The sequence below is a fragment of the Chiloscyllium punctatum genome, chromosome 32 (assembly GCF_047496795.1).
Source record: "Chiloscyllium punctatum isolate Juve2018m chromosome 32, sChiPun1.3, whole genome shotgun sequence".
Taxonomy (NCBI): domain Eukaryota; kingdom Metazoa; phylum Chordata; class Chondrichthyes; order Orectolobiformes; family Hemiscylliidae; genus Chiloscyllium; species Chiloscyllium punctatum.
Window position 1 is genome coordinate 44,634,431 of NC_092770.1, and position 21,178 is coordinate 44,655,608.

General features: G+C 39.8%; 1 protein-coding gene across 2 annotated transcripts in view; it reads right to left on the minus strand.

The window, feature by feature from the left end:
- Window positions 1-7,792: 7,792 nt before the first annotated feature.
- mkrn1 (makorin, ring finger protein, 1) overlaps window positions 7,793-21,178 on the minus strand; it is a 60,157-nt gene continuing 46,771 nt past the window's right edge. For both annotated transcript variants that reach the window (XM_072552237.1, XM_072552236.1), the window contains 3 exons: window positions 17,255-17,365; window positions 15,515-15,659; window positions 7,793-9,818 (listed from right to left, as the gene is read on the minus strand). In XM_072552237.1, coding sequence (XP_072408338.1) covers window positions 9,609-9,818; window positions 15,515-15,659; window positions 17,255-17,365 — 466 coding nt within the window. In that variant the 3' untranslated portion in view covers window positions 7,793-9,608. The remainder of the gene's footprint in view (window positions 9,819-15,514; window positions 15,660-17,254; window positions 17,366-21,178) is intronic.

The following is a 21,178-nucleotide window of genomic DNA, read 5'->3' on the forward strand; positions in this document are numbered from 1 at the left end:
ACTTGTTTAGTATCTCCCTCATTTTCTGCGGCTCCACACAAAGGCCACCTTACTGATCTTTGAGGGGCCCTATTCTCTCCCTAGTTACCCTTTTGTCCTTAATGTATTTGTAAATACTCTTTGGATTCTCCTTAATTCTATTTGCCAAAGCTATCTCATGTCCCATTTTTGCCCTCCTGATTTCACTCTTAAGTATACTCCTACATCCTTTATACTCTTCTAAGGATTCACTCGATCTATCTACCTGACATATGCTTTCTTCTTTTTCTTAACCAAACTCCCAATTTCTTTAGTCACCCAGCATACCAATCTTTCCTTTCACCCTAACAGGAATATACTTTCTCTGGATTGTTGTTATCTCATTTCTGAAGGCTTCACATTTTCCAGCAGTCCCTTTACTTGCGAACATTTGCCCCAATCTGCTTTTGAAAGTTCTTGTCTAATACCGTCAAAATTGGCCATTCTCCAATTTAGAACTTCAACTTTTAGATCTGGTCTATGTTTTTCCATCACTATTTTAAATCTAATAGAATTCTGGTCGCTGGCCTCAAAGTGCTCCCACACTGACACCTTAGTCACTGTCCCTTCTTATTTCCCCGAGAGTAGGTCAAGTTTTGCACCTTCTCTAGTTGGTACATCCACATACTGAATCAGAACATTTTCTTGTACGCACTTAAATTCCTCTCCATCTAAACCCTTAACACTATGGCAGTCCATGTTTGGAAAGTTAAAATCCCCTACCATAACCACCCTATTATTCTTACAGATAGCCGAAATCTCCTTTCAAATTTCTCAATTTCCCTCTGACTATTAGGGGGTCTATAATACAATCCTAATAAGGTGATCATCCCTTTCTTTTTCTCAGTTCCAACCAAATAACTTCCCTGGATGTATTTCCAGGAATATCCCCACTCAGTAAAGCTGTAATGCTATGCCTTATCAAAAATGCCTCTCTTGCCTCCCTTTCAATCCTTCCTGTAGCATTTGTATCCTGGAACATTAAGCTGCCAGTCCTGCCCATCCCTGAGCCATGTTTCTGTAATTGCTATGATATCCCAGTCCCATGTTCTTAATCATGCCCGGAGTTCATCTGCCTTCCCTGTTAGGCCCCTTGCATTGAAATAAATGCAGTTTAATTTATTAGTGCTACCTTATCCCTGCCTGCCCTGACTGTTTGACTTGCTTCTGTTCTCAACTTCTTCACTATCTCTCTGGGTCCTACCCCCCCCACCTTACTACTTTAAGTCCTCCCAAGCAGTTCTAGCAAATCTCCCTGCCAGTATATTAATCCCTTTCCAATTTAGGTCCAATCTGTCCTTCTTGTACAGGTCACTTCTACCCCAAAAGAGATTCCAATGACCCAAAAATGTGATTCTTTCCCCCATACACCAGTTGCTCAGCCATGCATTCATCTGGTCTATCTTGTAATTCCTGCCCTCACTAGCTCGTAGCACCAGGTGTAATCCAGATATTGCTACTCTCAAGAACCTTTTTAAATCCCTGCCTAACTCTCTGTAATCTCCCTTCAGAATCTCAAACTTTTTCCTTCCTATGTTGTTGGTTCCAATGTAGACAATGACCTCTTGCTGGCCCCTCTCCCCCATGAGAACATTCTGCACCCTCTCTGAGATATCCTTGATCCTGGCACTAGGGAAGCAACAGACCATTCTGCTTTTTTGCTGCTGGCCACAGAAACATCTGTCTGTACCTCGAACTAGAGAATCCCCTAACACAATTGATTTCTTGGAACCCGATGTACCCCTCATTGTATTAGAGTTTTAAAGTGAAATTCAGGACAATGACTGATCAAATAACTTGCTCCAGAAATAGTGATCACGAAATTGTGATTATGGGACAGCATGGTGGCTCAGTGGTTAGCACCGTTGCCAGGGACCTGGGTTCAATTCCAGCCTTGGGCGACTATGGGTGGGGATAGTAGGATAGGGTAGGGGAATGGGTCTAGGTGGGTAACTCTTTGGAGGTTCGATGTGGACTTGTTGGGCTGAAGGGTCTGTTTCCAGACCGTGGGGATTCTGTGATTAATGTTCAAACTCCCTTTCAGCCTGTTTGTACTCATAAAACGTCAACTACAGTCATGTCAGGCTACTGCTATCCTGAAATCTCAAAGATCCATCTTTCAAAGATGTTCCATCATGAATGCTATCTGCTAACTCTGGTGAGGCCCTTGAATGCCATTATGTGCTTTGCCTGCTCAATCCAGTCTTCAGTCACTAAATCATCAGGTGTTTTCAATCTTCCCCAAATCTATGCAGCTTCCTATTCATAGGCAAGTAGACTATTCTACCAAGAGTACCACCACTTCCTTCCTCTGTAGCAGCAAGGGAGGGGGTGCTGCTACCTTGGGATTAGCCTAAAGTTTCAACTTCCTCCACCGATGCCCCAACCACAAATGAAATCAAACTAGCTTTAGCCTCCTTTGCAGACATTACCAATTTCAATTCTCCACCATCTACTCCTTCTCTGCCAGGCACCTTTTATGAATTGATGTCTGTGCTGTAAAATCCAGCTAACTATACCACAAATGTGATATGAGATTTGAACATAGGAATAGCCCAAAGCTCATGAAGCAGGGATTCTTTACTCCACTGACATCAGTTCATTATAAATATGAAGGGAAATGAAGATTAAATGAGCGTTATATGCAAATAAACCCATTGTTTATATACAATCTAAGAAATCTTTTAGGTGATCCAATTCCCCTTGCAACCTTTTCCCTCCAAAAAGATTCTTTCCTCCAGAGGATCAGTTTGACTTCTGTAATTGCCTCGCTTAGAGCCTTGCTGCAACATCATAAATATGCTGAAGGTCTAGGCCCACCCTTTGAACTGCCTCCCTCACCATTGACTCCTGATGCTGAGAGGCTCCATTACAACGGTTTTGTATTAAATCTAAATAATGAATTTGAGTTAGAAAACGAACTTAATGCCAATCTTCGGGGATCAGAAAAATCTGTACAAATTCATTCAATGTGCCAAACAGAACCATTCAGTTCTTTGCCAAGAGATGATGTCAATACATAAAATCTCATGAAGCAGATGACATTCACTCGAATGCTCACAAAACCCTTTGAATTGAATGTTTAATATTTCAACTAGTTAATCATTTGGACAGCAAAAATATAAGCTCAAAATATCTATAAAATAAAGAGGAGATAAGGGCAAGGTAACTCCAATTTTCAAAAACATACACCTAGAGTCATTGAGCACAGAAACAGATCCTTCTGTCCAACCAGTCCATGCTGACCATAATCCCAAACTAAAGTGCTCCATCATATGCATCAAAACATTTCTTACTCATGTACTTATTTAAATGTCTTTTAAAACTGCACCCAGTTGCTCTGGAGGTTTATTCCACACACAAACCACTGTGTGAGAAAATTACCCCACGTGTCTTTTTTAAAAATCTTTCTCCTCTCACGTTAAATATATGCCTCCTAGTCTTGAAGTCTCCTACCTGCCATTCACCTTTCTCTCTCTCTCATTATTTTATAACCCTTGATAAGGTCACTTCTCAACCTCCTATGCTTCAGTAAAAAGGCCCAGCCGACCATTACAACTCAAACCCTCCATTCTCACAACATCCTGGTAAATCTCTTCTGAACCTCTCCAGCTTAATAACCTTTCTTGTTCTATAACTGTCTCTGTTCTACTACACTACCCAAAGCCCTATTTTTAGTTGTATAAGTTTTGTCTTTGCTTGTTACCAAAATGTAATATCTTGCATTATCCAAATTAAACTCCATCTGTTACACTTCAGCCCATTGATCTAATTGATCAAGATCTCATTGTAATCTTAGATAACTTTTTCACCGTCCACTCTACCACCAATCTTGGTGTCATCCGCAAACTTACTAACCATGCTTTCTATATTCTCATCTACATGATTTATATAAATTTCGGACAAAAGTGGACTCAGTGATCCCATGGAACACTGCTGGTCATAGGCCTCCAGTCCAAACAAAAACAACCCTTTTGTATGCCATGTCCTATGTAATAAATGATAATGATGGCTCACAAACTTTCTAGTTGCCTGTATTTTCTGTGGTCTTGAGGAATCAGCATTCCAGGTTTAAATAGATTGAGAGGTGCATCCCCCTCTTTCATTAGTTGTAGAGCAGGCTTTGTTTACACTTTAGTCCTCTATTTCTTATCTTTGGCTAATGTGGTGTAGGATAGGTAGATAGGCCAGAGCCTGGCCATTAACAGGTCCAGGCAGTGAATAGCTGAGGTGGCTTCTTGGGCCAGCTGTCTGCTCTTCTACTAGTATGTTTGCGAGTTTTGAGAAGATTTGTAGCTCAGGATGAGGTTCTGGATGTAAGTTTGCTCACTGAGCTGGAAGGTCCATTTTCAGACATTTCATCACCATACTAGGTAACATCATCAGTGAGCTTCTGGTAAAGCATTGGTTGTATGGCCTGTTTTTGTTTGAGTGTTTAGGTTTCCTTGGGTTGGTGATGTCATTGCCTGTTCTCTTTCCCCCAAAGGGTGGTAAATGGGATCCAAATCAATGTGTTTGTTGATAGTTGGAGTGCCATACTTCTAGTAATTCTCACATGTGTCTCTGTTTGGCTTGTCCTAGGATGGATGTGTTGTCCCACTCGAAGAGGTGTCCTTCCTCATCTGTATGTAAAGATACTAGTGAGAGTGGGTCATGTCCTTTTATGGCTTGATGTACATGTATCCTGGTGGCTAGTTTTCTGCCTGTTTGCCCAATATAGTGTTTGTTACAATTCTTGCAAGGTAATTTGTAAATGACTTAGTTTTGCTCGTCTTTATAGGGTCTTTCAAGTTCATTAGCTGCTGTTTTAGTCTGTTAGTGGGCTACCCTGATGCCAAGAGATGAGTAGTCTGGCAGTCATTTCAGAGATGTCTTTGATGTAGAAGAGAGTGGCTAGGATTCCTGGACGTCCAGGAAGAGTTTAGTTAATTAATTCATTTGTTTAATTGTTTTACAGAGGACTAATAAGTGACTGTTGGGTTATTGGTTTAGCTAGTAGCTGGGAAGCAGAAATTTGGAATGCTGCAATCTGTGAAGGAACCTTGGTAGTTCTTAAAGCTTAAACTCAGCTAAAAGATGTGAAGTTGAAGCACCCAGCGTCTTGCACTCAGGACTGAAACACAAGCAAACCAACTTTAGAAAAAAACAACTTATACAGCATGAAAAGAGCATTCTGATTGAATGAACTATGGTTAACATACATATGTAGTAGGAACAGTTAACGACCTCAGATAAATGATTAAATGCAAATCAGGCTAGTCATTCTAATTGGTATGCATTGCCATGGTGTCATAACAGGATTGGATGTCTACATACTTTTCACTGAGGAAAAGAAATGAAATGTGTTCTTTATCACCAAAAGGAATATATACAATGTGTAATGGGTTAAGACGACAGCCACTCCCATGGCAACAAATGTACAATCAAGAAATAGATTGTATCTAGATTTATTCTTCAGCATTTGACTTGGATCCATTTAACATCATCTGCACAGATGGATGGAGGGAAGAAGTGAATAAATAGAAATAAAGGAGAGATCATATCATAGGTGCTACAGCAAGACCAATTGACCCAGTGCCTCCCTTGCTTTCCCCTAAATATCCCCAGATATGTTTCCTCTGCAGATAATAAACCAGTTCTTTTACGAGAGCCATGAATGAATTTGCCTTGACCACACATTCAGGCAGTGCATTCATATCCCAACCACTCTCTGCTTAAGTCTTTCCTCATATCACCCCAGCATCTTTGGCCTACCACCTTAAATTGGTGACCTCTGGCTTTCAATTTTTCTACAAAATGAAAGTGGCTCCCTATCTACTTTGTCCATACCCCTTACATCTTGATACAGACATTCAAAATTATAACAGGTTTAAAAGAAGAGGGGCAGAAAGAGAGGGAAGGAATGACTAATATGATGGAAGCCAGGAAAAATATTAAGAGAAAATGGTATGAGGCAGAGAGTCAATAATGAGACAAGAAACAACATTGCATTTATAGGTGATGCAAATGGGAAAATGCAGTATCATTATGAAGAGCAAAGAAACAACAAACGGTGCAGAGGTAATGATTTGAAATTGCTGAACGCACTGCTGTGTCAGGAATGTTGTAATGTGACTAGGCTATACTAAATATTGGTCCTAATGAAAGTAAGAACTCAAGAAGAATGGGATGATTCGAGTCAGAACGGACAAGTATATTTCTTTCCAGACTGGTCAAATATACACCAAATTAAATTCATACAATGCACTTCTTTTTGGTCGGGGGAATAAGGACCCCACTTCATTTTTGGAGCGTATTTCTTTAGAAGGAGAACTCAAAAGCAGGGAGAAATTCTATAAATTATATAAAACCTTGTTAACACCACAATTGAAATACAGTGTGAAAACTACAAAAAGGATATTACAAAGTGCTGAGAAGATTTACACAGATCAGAATTGAGTAATGCAGTTATCAGGAAACACTGCCAACAGCCAAGCACTCTATTAGCTGGAGAGATTAAAAAAGCCTGACAGATTTTCAAAATTGTGAACGGTTCTGTAAGTGACTGTGAAGAAATTCTCTGCTCATCAGAACAGTTCTACAGGTTTTCTTTGATTTGGGGAGATGGAAAACATAATTGTGTCCCCTCCTTCAAGGTAACATATCAAGGAGCAGAGTTTCAATCTGGAAATTTGAATTTGTAGGAGTTTGTTAAATAATTCTTCAGTCTTCTCACTGAAGAGACTTCCTAGTGAACTATACCTTAAGAAGGTACTGACGCAATTATTATAAATACATGCACAAACTTACCTAGTTTGCATCCCATGGGTTATCAACCTTCCTTGGACATTTGTCATTATGTATTATACATGGTAGCAGTGAGCACATTTGGAGGAAATCCCAGGTCAAAGGTATTAACTGATTCTAGAAAAATCAAGTCCCATTTTGGATTTGCATTATATTCTGAACAAACCCAACATATGGACTGTGGAATGCAAGACACACCTCAGTCTAGCATTGCTTTGAGCGAGCCAATGCTTGTACTTCCTCTCCTTGAATTAACAATTCGTTATAATGGTCCTCATTAAATATCAAAAAGACATTAGATTTCAGCAATACTAAATAGTGGAACATATTCAATTAAACCTGTGCACATAATGCACCTTTGGAATGCACTCCATATAGGACCGTTCCAATTGTCAGATGGTGAAAACTTCCATGATTTCAGCTCAGGCCCAGTTAAGATTTAGATCTATGGTCTCCAGGTAAAAGAGGTATTCTGACATTTATACACACGTGCTTCTGAGGAAGGACCACTTGACTGGAAAAATGTTAACTGATTTCTCTCCACAGATGCTGCCAGACCTACTGTGTTTTTCCAGCAATTTCATTTTGGTTTCTGATTTACAGTATCTGCAGTTCTAACACTTAACCCTATTCATAAGTGCAAGCTTAGCATTTAAAAATATACAAGATTCTAAATTTATACAACTCAAAATAAGCACACATTGCTGCTACACAATATTGTATATCACAAACAGCATACTAAACAGCCAACAATTTTTTGTGACGAGTGTTGAATTTTGAATGCTAGGTAATTAGACATAAAAGGTGCATCCGTAAACTGCTTACTTGACTATTACTCCAGTAATTTTAATTACAAATTTTCCGGCCAATTCATTAAGATAGTATACTCATCATTCCACATACAATATTCATTATACATCACCTTCATTAAGTATTTGACCATCTTAGTTTTTTAATCCAAGATACACATAGGACATTTACAACATGGTTTAGAGCAAAAAGGTATTTATTTAGAAAAATGCTGTTTTGTACTTGTAATATGACAGTTTAAAGAGTAATTGTTCCAGCTACATTTCCCAAAATATGCAACTGCTCTCAAACAGCATTGAGAATCTACATTTCCTCCCATTTGCATTGCCAAAATGATTAGGCTCTCAACAGCAAACCTCTTCAACAAATTCAGACCTCATGTGCAGTTACGTGCAGTTCCACAAATAGGAAAACAGGGCCAATATGCATTGTCACGTATCCAAGAAACACCACAAATACTCAGGTTCCCATGCTTCCACTAAAACTTAATTGAATCCTAATATCCCGTAAAGGAGAATAGGAACAGGTATCCCAGTTTTCAGTCTGCAGAGTTCAAAATGCGCAGATACCCACGAAGCCAGTGACCAAGCATGTGGAGTTTAAATTCTTATAATAGTAGGTTGTAGAAATATGTATGCTCAATTGAACATCATTCATTATGACTCAGTATATTGAACTAATAGGTGGGCATTTGTAAAGAAGAAAATGATGGCAGTTAATCTGCCTAAATCATAAATTTACACACTTATAACCTGCAACTGATGAATTTACTACTTTACAAAAGATTTACCCTGAATATTCCCAAACATCAGATTGAGCCAGTATCACAAGAACACCTATTTCTTAATGTTAAGAATCCAAATGAAATCTGAACTGAAATCAGTCAGATAAACTTGTCACAAGATATAAAATGAGATTTATATGAAAAAGGGATAAATAACAAGACTTTGGTAATTCCCATAATTTTGTGTCATTATTTTATCTAGATTAGATGAAAGATTTAAATAAGCTAACTAACTGAGAAATGTCAGTCAGAACAGCCAATAGTTAATAAATAAAAAAACACCTATAATATACGGAACAGTTAACCTCACATTTCTTGTGGAATCTGATAGTGCTATATCCATGTTTTTTTTTGCTTTTAGAAATGTCATCACTTCACATGACCATAGCAAACAACTTCTCTCAAACAGGGTATTTAAAGAGGGAATCTTAACAGTAGGATCCTTTTTCAAACTTGAACTGAAAATAATTCTGATTAACAGTCTTTTATTTTTGATGTGAGTTTATTTTAAAAATATTTTTTGGATAAACGGAGTATTAATATTATTGAAGAGAATCAGTGAGAGGGAGTTACTGAGTCGAACAATATGAGGTAAGAAATAATTCCTGAAACAAAATAAAGTGGTCTGGTCATTTTAACAGCATATGGATAATTCAGCTCCCTCATAAGCAGGACTCAGTCACTAAGTCAGGTTCTCCTAAGCTCTATCAGCATACTATATAAAATTAAAAAAATATAAAGACGGGAAAAAACCACAGATGTTAATCATAATTATTTTGCACTTTGACTTGTAAAAGGTCATTGACTGCATGATGCCCTCTTTAAAATAAATGTAATTATGTGGGGAGGACATTGTATACAATAACACAACCTGTAAAATGAGTCAAGGTGCCCTTGTTGGTTTCATGCACACAAGTGGTCATATTGATTTGATAACCAAGGACAGACACCTATATTCAGGTCAAGTACCTAAACTCAACTCTTATCCACATGGAACCACTTGCTATATTTACCTTCCAAGTTATCATCTTGGGTAAAGCAAATTAGTTTAACTTATATTTTGCACTATCGACAAGAACTCTGCACAAATGTCCAAAGTGAAACTGCACCCTGAATGCCTGGCCTGCCCAAGATATATGGCACTGCCACAACACAGGAAAAGCTATTGTCTAAAAAACAATGAACAACAGTCCAAAATCCACAATGAGTGCTATAGGTCAAACTCATAATAATCAACATCCATTTCATCATGAAACAAGTCCCACTCATCATCAGTATCTGAAAAGTCATCGTCGTGGCCATCTGCCAAAAGCATAAGTAACACTTCGCCAAGTTCAAAGGTGACCATTTCATCATTTTCATAGGAATCAGTATTTTCTCTCTCTTCAATGAAATTCCAAAAATGCGTCCTCCGTTGGTTCTGTGATAAAACATATGTAATTAAACAAATTAAAACATTGTTTTAAAATATCAGCAGTATTGAACTGGCCTTCAAATAAAATGGTTAGCTTTTAAAAAAGTCTACTGCTGGACAGCTGGTATGTGTTGCAAAGTGATGCCAAGAGCATGGATTCAATTCCTGGACTACCTGAGATTACAATGAAGGATTTTCCTTCTCAACCTCATTCCCTACTCAAGGCATTGTGACCTTCAGGTTAAACCATCACCAGTCATCCCTTTCTAATGAGAGAGCATCACTATGATCTGGTAAGACGATGGTAACTTCACTATTTTAGGCACAATTCCCTTTCTTCTCACGCTTGAAGTCTGGATATTTGCTGACAATTACACAATAACTGCTCAGATATTAAAACAGTTTATGTCCATTTGTAGCAAATTCTGGAAAACATTCCAACTTAGGCTGATTAGGGGTGGCACAGTGGCTCAGTTGTTAGCACCGCTGCCTCACAGTGCCAGGGCCTGGGTTCAGTTCCCATCTTGGGCGACTGTCTGTGTGGAGTTTGCACACTCTACCCAGTGCCTGCGTGGGTTTCCTCCAGGTGCTCCAGTTTCCTCTCACAACCCAGAGACGTGCAGGCCAAGTGAATTGGCTATGCTGAATTGTCCCATTGCATTAGGTGCATTCATCAGGGGTGTATGTGGGATAGGGTAATGGGTCTGGGTGGGTTACTCTTTGGAGGGTCGGTGTTGGGCTGAAGGGCCTGTTTCCACTCTAATAAGTGATCAACCCAAGCTGGAATGTGGTCCAGTGACAAGTAATACATACATCACACAAGTGCAGGACAATGATCATCTTCATAAAGAGAGAATCTTACTATCACTTAACATCCTGTCCCTCAGGATTCCCTCCAACTTGCCCACCACCAATGTCAGGCTCACTGGTCTATAGTTCCCTGACTTGTCCTTACCACATTCTTTAAACAGCAGCACCAAGTTAGCAAACCTCCAGTCTTCCGGCACCTCGCCTGTGATTATCAATGATACAAATAACTCAATAAGAAGCTCAACAATTACTTCCCTAGCTTCCCACAGAGTTCTAGGGTAGATCTGATCAGGGCTTGGGGATTTATCCACCTTTACGTGTTTCAAGACATCCAGCACTTCCTCCTCTGTAATATGGACATTTTGCAAGATGTCACCAGCAGTCTATATCTTCCATATCCTTTTACACACTAAATCCTGCTGCAAAATACCCACATAGTGTCTCCCCCATCTCCTACAGCTCGACACAAAGGCTGCCTTGCTGATCTTTGAAGGGCCCTATTCCCAACCTAATTACCCTTTTGTCCTTAATATATTTGTAAAAACCCTCTGGATTCTCCTTAACTCTAATTACCAAAGCTATCTCATGTTCCCTTTTTGCCCTCCTGATTTCCCTCTTAAGTATACTTCTACTGCCTTTATCCTCTAAGGATTCACTTGATCTATCCTATCTACATCTGACATATGCTTCCTTCTTTTCCTTAACCAAAACCCTCAATTTCTTTAGTCATCCAGCATTCCCTATACCTACCAGCCTGCCCTTTCACCCGGACAGGAATATACTTTCTCTGGATTCTTGTTATCTCATTTCTGAAGGCTTCCCATTTTCCAGCCGTCCCTTTACCTGCGAACATCTGCGACCAATCAATGTTTAAAAGTTCTTGCCTAATACTGTCAAAATTGGCCTTCCTCCAATTTAGAACTTCAACTTTTAGATCTGGTCTATCCTTTTCCATCACTATTTTAAAACTAATAGAATTATGGTCACTGGCCCCAAAGTGACACCTCAGTCACCTGCCCTGCCTTATTTCCCAACAGTAGGTCAAGTTTTGCACTCTCTCTAGTAGGTACATCCACATACTGAATCAGAAAATGTTCCTGTACATACTTAAATTCCTCTCCATCTAAACCCTTAACACTATGGCAGTTCCAGTCTATGTTTGGAAAGTTAAAATCCCCTACCATAACCACGCTATTATTCTTACAGATAACAGATTTCCCTACGAATTAGTTTCTCAATTATCCTCTGACTATTAGGGGTTCTATACTACAATCCCAATAAGGTGACCATTCCTTTTTATTTTTCAGTTCCACCGAAATAACTTCCCTGGATGTATTTCTAGGAATAACCTCCCTCAGTACAGCTGTAAGGCTATCCCTTATCAAAAACGCCACTGCCCCTCGTCTCTTTCCTCCCTTTCTGTCCTTCCTGTGGCATTTGTATCCTGGAACATTAAGCTGCCAGTCCTGCCCATCCCTGAGCCATGTTTCTGTAATTGCTACGATTTCCCAAGTCCCATGTTCTTAACCATGCCCTGAGTTCATCTGCCTTCCCTGTTAGGCCTCTTACATTGAAATAAATAGTTTAATTAAATCAGTCCTACCTTGTTCTCTGCTTTGTCCCTGCCTGCCCTGACGGTTTGACTTGCCTTTGTTCTCAACTGTACCAGTCTCGGATTGAAATCTTTCCTCACTATCTCCCTGGGTCCCACCCCTTCATCTTACTAGTTTAAAACGTCCCGAGCAGCTCTAGCAAATCTCCCTGTCAGTATATTAGTTCTCTTCCAATTTAGGTGCAATCTATCTTTCTCATACAGGTCATTTCTACCCCAAATCAGGTTCCAAAGATCCAAAAACGTGAATCCTTCTTCCGTATACCAGCTCCTCAGCCATGCATTCATCTGCTCTATCCTCCTATTCCTGCCCTCAGTAACTCATAGCACCAGGAGTATTCCAGGTCTTACTACTCTCAAGGACCTCCTTTTTAAATTCCTGCCTAACTCTCTGTAATCTCCCTTCAGAATCCCAACCTTTTCCCTTCCTATGTCATTGGTTCTAATGTGTACAATGACCTCCTGCTGGCACCTCTTCTCCTTGAGAACATTCTGCACCCTCTCGGAGATATCCTTGATCCTGGCACCAGGGAAGCAACACCATTCTGATTTTTCGCTGCTGGCATCAGAAAGACCTGTCTGTACCTTGGACTAGAGAATCCCGAACATTCGAGACAATTGCTGTATTCCCCAACTGGCTGGCATTACCAGTGGCAACAAACTGAACTGGCCATATAAATACCATGACTACAAGAATGGGTCAGCAGTCGCAACAGAGCTTCCCATAGTGGAAGTTGCGACCCCAGGTGGGGTCGCAAGCTTGCAGGCAGCAATGGCAGCCAAGAGTTCCACCTACTTCTCCACATTCTTATAGTACTCTCTCGCCTATAGGTCTTCTCTGCTAACACTCGACCTTTCAGTTTTCACATAGTGACAATTTTCATTCCTCAAAATTCAGTCACAGTTGAGAAAAAAATTAAGGAACACCAGACAAGGGGTTTTGTGGTGGGCAACTCACCTTTTGCCTCAGTGCATGTTCACCATCTATAAGAGATAATCAGGATGTGTTGGAATATGCTCCACTTGCCTCAATGAGTGCAGCTCTGTCCAGGAAAAGGCAGCCCACTTTATTGGCACGACACCCACCATTTTAAAAACTGACTCCCTCCACTAGCAATACAGAGTGACAACTGTGTAGCACCTGTAAGATGTACTGTAGCAATTTACCATGGATACTTTGACAGCATCTTTGAATACAGCAATCTCCACCAGCTAAGAGGATAATGACAATACATGCACAGGAGCATCATCAGCCATATGCCATCCTGTCTTAGAAATATGCTATTGTTCCCTCAATGGCATGGTTGAAAATCTTGGAATTCCCTTCCTAAAAATATTGGTGGGTGCACTTACACTCAATGGACTGGAGTCAGGAAGGCAATTCAACACCACCTTCAAGAACAACTAGCTATTGGGCAATAAATACAGGGCCAGCAATCAACATCTACATCCCAAGAATATAACAAAAAAGAAATGCACGCAGATTTATTGAGGATCAGTATTTTCAGCCTAAATAGACAGATATTACCACACAGTAACAAGAATAGACAATCAGCCCCTTGAGCCTGCTCCATCATTCTGTAAGATTATGGTTGATCTGTGCCGAACTCCATGTGCCTGCCTTGGGTTCATATCCCTTGATACCCCTGCTTAATAAAATTTAAATCTGAGATGGATGAATCTTAACAATTGAATTAGCATCGACTGCCATTTGAGGAATAGCGTTCCAAACTGTTTGTATTTAGAAGTGCTTTCTAGTATCTCCCCTGAATGGACTGGCCCTAATTCTTAGATTATATCCCCTGGTTCCAGAATCTTCAACTAGTGGAAATAGGTTATCTTTACCCACCCAGTCTTTCCCTGTAACATTTTGAATCCTTGACTGGATCACCTCTTAATCTTCTAAATTCTAGATAACAAAGGTATAATTTGTCTAATCACTCATCATAATCCCTCAAATCTGAGTATCATCCTCGTGAATCTGCGTTGAACTCGATCTAAGGCCAAAACATTCTTCCCGAGGTCTGGTGTCCAAATCTACTGTCAGTACTCTAAATAGGGTCTCACTAGAGTTTTGTACAAGAGTAGCGTAACATTTGCAGCCTTATACACCAGCCCTTTTGATAAGAAGGCCAGCATTTCACTAGCTTTCTACACTATTTTCTAGCAAGGATAGGCAAAGTTAAGTGAAATCTTTATTTGTAATACGTGCATGTTTGAGGACAAGAGATTACATGATAATTGCACCAGGAAGAGTCAATAGAAAGAAGCAATTTCAATTTTGTCTTCAGGTTGTACTGACAAAACAGTGGCATAAAAAATGAAGTGCCTCAGGTATAAACTGGATCAACTGATTTGCAAGTATATTCCGTATTTAGCCACATGGTCCAACAGCACTCAGACAGCCAGTGCAGAAGTAGAGACAGTTAATTTCTTACCATTTCCGTGTAACCCTCATCAACTCTCTGTCACCTCTTCAAAAACTCCAGCAAGTTGACTAGACATTATTCCATTAAAATTTTACTAAAGTCCACAAGCTGTATACCCTTTTTCCAATACTTCTACTAAACTAACATACTAATCCTAAACAATTAATTTTTTTTATTCACTCATGCGATGTGGGCATCACTGGCCAGACTAATATTTATTGCCTATGCCTAGTTGCTCGAGATGATGATGAGCTGCTTCTTGAACCTCTGCAGTCCACATGCTGTAAGTTGACCCACAATGGTCTGAGGGAGGGAATATAGAAGTATCAAAATGCACCTGCAGGAGAAGACATTAGGAAATCTCCACTCATTCTTAATTTGATCCCAAATCATTTAATTAGAACACAACAATGCAAAACATGAAATGTATCCTCATCAAGACCAGCATGTAAAAAGTTATAAAACCAAAATATTGCAGATGCTAGAAATTTGAAATGAAAACAGAAAATGCTAAAATCACTCAGCAGGTCAGGTAGAATCTCTGGGGTGTGAGCACAGCTAATGTTTCAGGTCATAACCTTTCATCAGAACTGAACTTTTCTGTTATAAAATTATTGTTTCATTATATTCCATCATATTACACCATAACTCCCCATAGTATTTGGTGCATTAGCCAGAGGGAAATGGGTCTGGGTGGGTTACTCTTCAGAGGGTCGGTGTGGATTTGTTGGGCCGATGACCTGTTTCCACACTGTAGGGAATCTAACTCATTCAATACAGCTTTTAAATGAAATTAGCATAAATGTAACATTCTTCATAAAACCTTACTTCATATATGGTAATGTACCTACCCGATATCTCCCCATTGATGCAACTGGTTTCCTTGGTGGTTGTGGTTCTTCCAGACGACCATCAGGGTACGCGTGTTTGTAGAAACAGTTACTCCCGAAGGGACAAGTGCCACGCCCCTGATCAAAGTATCGACATGCCTTGTTGCTGCATATAAGATATTATCAAATAATGAAAACTATTAACAAGAGCATTTATAACATAACATAACATATTTAAATGTGCAAGAAAGACAGGAAATAGTAGATCTGTGGAAAGAGGAAGAGTTAACATTTCAAGTTGACTGACCTTAAACTTAAAAGTCTGTTTCTCTCTCACCATAATACTGCCTGACCAACTATTCCAAGCAATTCCCATTCTTACTTCAGTTTCCAGAATCCATAGAATTCTTTGTGATTAATGTTTAAATGTGTATTTGTCAGTTATTTCTGACTATGCTCCACTCTCCCCTTTAGTTTAGTGCCAAGTAATAACACGCTCCCAAATCAGATCAATGTTGATCTTCAACCAATTAATTAATTTAAAATGTATGGACAGCACAGGAAGAACTTCCTTAATGTACATCCAGAGGCAAAAGTATACTGCAATATTAATCATAGGTGTGTGCCTATACTGGTCGAGAATGTAACATGATTTGAGATTAACTAATGAATAGAATGGTCTAATACAACAGATAGAAGCTTGGAAAATGTGACAAAAAACTAAACTGCTCAAAATGAATATTGCAAAATAGATAACTTTTCTATGATTTTACTTGATTTACTTTGTTAGGAGAAAGAGAGAATATTTGAAGAATGTTTTCTCTGAAATTACAGACTTTTTACAGTGTCCCAGACACTAATTTACAACACGAAGAAAATGCACTGAATTTTCTACAAAAGAAATTCACACCACTGCTTCATGGTGGTCAACGAACTGCATCAATCTCACAAACTATATCCAATGTCAACCATGTGTCTCTAACTCAGCTGTACCCCAACGGTAAATGAAGTAGGATTTCAAGTTTTCTGCATTTTCATTAACTCTGAATTATTGTAAATTTACACTGAAAATTTAAGCACAGCATGACTGAAAGTTACCATTTGAAGTGCATTATAGTGAATTTCCTTTTGTTCTCCCTACTAAGGCTTCTTTCACTTGGCTCTTAATATTTTTAAACATCATCCCAATGCGTTGCACGAAGTTTGCTGCGTTAAAATGGGTAAAGTTTCCACAATTGTGCTCTTATATGTGCTTTGCTAAAAGCATGAGTTTTTGATGGCTTCAAAATATAATTTTCAGATCAATACAATAAACTGTGACTTAAGCAAAATATTACTCCATGCTTTTCTCAGGTACTAATTGCTTTGGCTGATTTCCACTTACTTTACAATTGGTTCTTATATGCTTGCATGTACTGATCTGATGCTTAGAAGGTTTTCGTTTAAGGTACCATAAGCAATCTTGCTGATGAAATGAAAAATCAGACTGAGGAAATTCCTGCCAGGGTGCTAAGCATGTCAATATTAGCTTTAAAATTTTCAGCAAAAGAAACTACAAAATTGCACAATTCCCTCAAACTGCAACTCCATAAGGACTGGTTTTTCTTCAGTATCAATGCTGTGAGTTTTTATTCTCTCCAAAATGCCATTTTGAGGAAGTAAAGATAGATTATAAATTTGCCCAAAAATGTCATAATGTTGAAAATATATAAACTGAAGAGGCAAGATGTTAGTAGAGTCTAGAGAGGTGAATAACATTACCTCATTGCCTCTTTGTATTTCTTGATAAGTTTTTGTTTTTCTTCCTTGTCTTCTACCCAGTATTCACTTGGAATGACAAAATTTGATGTAATTCGACACTCAGGACAGGATCTGTAAAATTAAATTAAAGTACAATTAGTACAAAGTCATCAGAATGGCTAGATGTAATGAGTGGAGTGCCACAGGGATCAGTGCTGGGGCTTCAACTGTTTATGTCAATGATTTGGATGAATGGACAAAACATATAGGTAAAAAGTAGGTTGTGAAGAGAACCAAGTGTCTGCAAAGGTATACAGATAGAGAGTGAGCAGATAAAATATGGCACATAATGCAAGAGATGCTAAAAGGCTGGGCGATGTGTTAATTGTTGCGGCAATCATAGAATCCCTACAGTGTGGAATCAGACCCTTCGGCCCAACAAGTTCACACCAACCCTCTAAAAAGATTAATCCACCTATACCCATTACCCTACCCTACTAACCTATATTTACCCCTGACCAATGCACCTAACCTACACATCCTTGAACACAATAGACAATTTATCAAGGCTAATTCACCTAACTTGCACATCTTTGGATTGTGGGAGGAAACTGGAGCATCCAGAGGAAACCACGCAGACACAGGGAGAAAGAGCAAACGCCACACAGACAGTTGCCTGATGCTGGATTCGAACCCAGGTCCCTGGCACTGTGAGGTAGCAGTGCTAACCACTAAGCCACCATGAGCAGCAATGGCTAAGCCAACATTTATCGCCCATCCTTAGTTGCCCTTAATGTGATGGTAACCTGCCTTCACGAACCACTGCAGTCCATACTGTCGACAGATCCCCAATGCCATTAGGGAGGGAATGCCAGAGTTTTGACCAGACACTGAAGGAATGGTGATATATTTCAAAGTCAAGATGACAAGTGAATTGGAGGGAAACTTGGTGGTGCCCTTATGTATCTTTAGCAACTGAAACAGTCTGCTTCCATCTATAGTGTCCCATTCTTAATTAGTTTTATGCATTACTATATCATCCAACAAAATAAAGTTCTAAGTTTTATTCTCTATATTTCTCTTTGTCAGGCAGCACCCCATTGTACTCACGCCAAAAACGTCCAACAGCTTTCCATTGTCTGAAGCCTATTACTATATATCTTTAAATATTTGTTCTAGAGATGTGGGCTTTTGCTGACCTGGCCACCATTTATTACTCATCTCTAACTGTCCTTGGGACAGTGGTATGGAGCTGATTTCCCAATTACTGCAGTCAATGGAGGGAAAGTACATCCTCACTGCTGTTTGGCCCCAAGGGGTTCCTGAATTTTAACTCAGTGAATGTGAAGGACTCACGGTATAGTTCAAAGTTGGGATAGTTTGGAGGGGAACTTCCCACACATCTCCTATGAATGGTACACACTGATGCTACTGTGAGATAGTGGTAAAGGGAGGGAATTTTGAAGGTGGTAGACGGAAGACCAACCAAATGTGCTTTGTCATGCATAGTGTCAAGTTTCTTGAATGTTGTTGAAATGCACCCAACCAGACAAGTGTGGAGTATCCCCTCACACTCCTGACATATGCCTTGTAACTGGCACAGGCACTGGGCGACAGAAAGTGAGCTAGTTAGCTCAGAATTCCTCGCCTCTGACTTGCCACAGAATTCACATGGCTGGTCCAGTTAAATTTCTAGTCAATGATAACTGAGGATATTAATAGTGGGAGACTTTAGAACAGATATCATCATTGTACATTAACAGGTAGTGATTAGAATCTCTTGAAGATGGTAATTGGCTTTTGGGTGATATGAATGTTACATGCAACGTATCAGGATAAGTCTGAATTTTGGCCAGGTTGCACCACATATGCACATAAATTGTTTCCGTTATCTTGGCTGGTGGCTAATGAAGAATATTGTTCAATTGTTAACTAACAGCCTATTTCTGACCTTACAACTGAAGCAAGGTAGTTATGAAGTAGCTGAAGATTGTTCAGACCAAAACTGCTTTTGCAATCAGCAGGACCCTCTTGTGGCATGGTGGTAGTGCCTCTACTTCTGGACCAAGAGCACTTGGTTCAAATCCACCTGCTCAGAGATATGTAATATCATCTCTGAACAAGGTTAATTGGAAAACTAGGCTGGATTAACCTAAATCTTTTTTTAAAAAAGTGAGATCAACAGCTAAGTGGCCCTGCAGAATCAAAACTGAGGTTTATTGTGAGCAAGTGCCATCTGGCAGCACTAACAATGACCCTTTCCATCACCTAGAGTAGAATGGCAAGGTTGTAAATGGTCTAAGTTGGTTTTATCAAGCTTTTTGTACACAGGACATAGCTGGTCAATTTAGTGCATAAATGGCAGTGTTGTAGCTGTACTTATACAGCTTGGCTAATGGTGTAGCAAGTTCGGGACCAAAAGTTTCAGTACTATTGTGGAAAATTTTATCAAGATCTATAGCCTTTATAGTATTCAGTCCCTTCAACAACTTTTTGATATCACATGGAATGAATTCAATTGGTTGAAGACTGGTATCTGTGATGCTGGGGATCTCAAGAGGATACCAATATACACCATCCACAGACAGAAGTACTGATATTTCAGCCTCATCTTTTGCAGCGATGTGCCAGGCTTTGATGAGGATACTGTAAAACCTCCACCTCTTTTAGTGGTTAAATTGATCATCCCTATTCACGACTGGATGTGGCAGGATTACACAACCTAGATTTGAACTATTAATTGCAGGAGTCCTTAGCATTTTCTACTGTATGCTGCTTCTGCTGTTGACATGTAAGCAGTCTGTGATGTAGCTTTGCCAAGTTGACAGTTCATTCTTAGGTTTGCCTGGTCCTCTTTGTGCTTACTCTCCTGCACTATTCACTGAATCAATTTTGACTCCTTGGCTTGATAACAATGACAGAATGGATCATAAAATTGGAGGTGTGTGGACAGCGAAGGTTATCTCGGATCACAACGGCATCTTGAACAGATGGGCCAATGGGCTGAGAAGTGGCAGATGGAGTTTAATTTAGATAAATGTGAAGTGCTGCATTTTGGGAAAGCAAATCTTAGCAGGACTTATACACTTAATAGTAAGGTTCAAGGGAGTGTTGCTAAACAAAGACCTTGGAGTGCAAGTTCACAGCTCCTTGAAAGTAGAGTTGCAGGTGGATAGCATAATGAAGGCAGCGTTTGGTATGCTTTCCTTTATTGGTCAGAGTATACAGTACAGGAGTTGCAAGGTCAGGGTGTGGCTGTACAGGACATTAGTTAGGCCACTTTTGGAATATTACGTGCAATTCTGGTCTCCTTCCTATCGGAAAGATGTTGTGAAACTTGAAAGGGTTCAGAAAAGATTTACAAGGATGTTGTCAGGATTGGAGGATTTGAGCTACAGGGAAAGGATGAATAGGCTAGGGCTGTTTTCCCTGGAACATCAGAGGCTGAGGGGTGATCTTATAGGGGTTTACAAAATCATGAGGAGCATGGATAGGATAAATAGACAAGGTCCTTTCCCTGCGGTGGGGGGAGTCCAGAACTACAGGGCATAGGTTTAGGGTGAGGGGGGAAAATATAAGAGAGACCTAATGGGCACCCTTTTCACACAGAGGGTGGTGCTTGTGTGGAATGGGCTGCCAGAGGAAGTGGAGGAGGTTGGTACAATTACAACATTTAAAAAGGCATCTGGATGGATATATGAATAGGAAGGGTTTGGAGGGATATGGGCCAGGTGCTGGCAGGTGAGACTAGATTGGGTTGGAATATCTGATTGGCATGGACGAGTTGGACTGAAGGGTCTGTTCCTGTGCTGTACAGCTCTATGACTCTATATGCTCCTCCATTAGGGTTACAGACTGCTTGCTGACCACAGCACCTTGTAGATGCCCAGAGCAGAGATGCTAGATCTGTTTGAAATCTATACCATTTAACATAGTGGTAGTGCC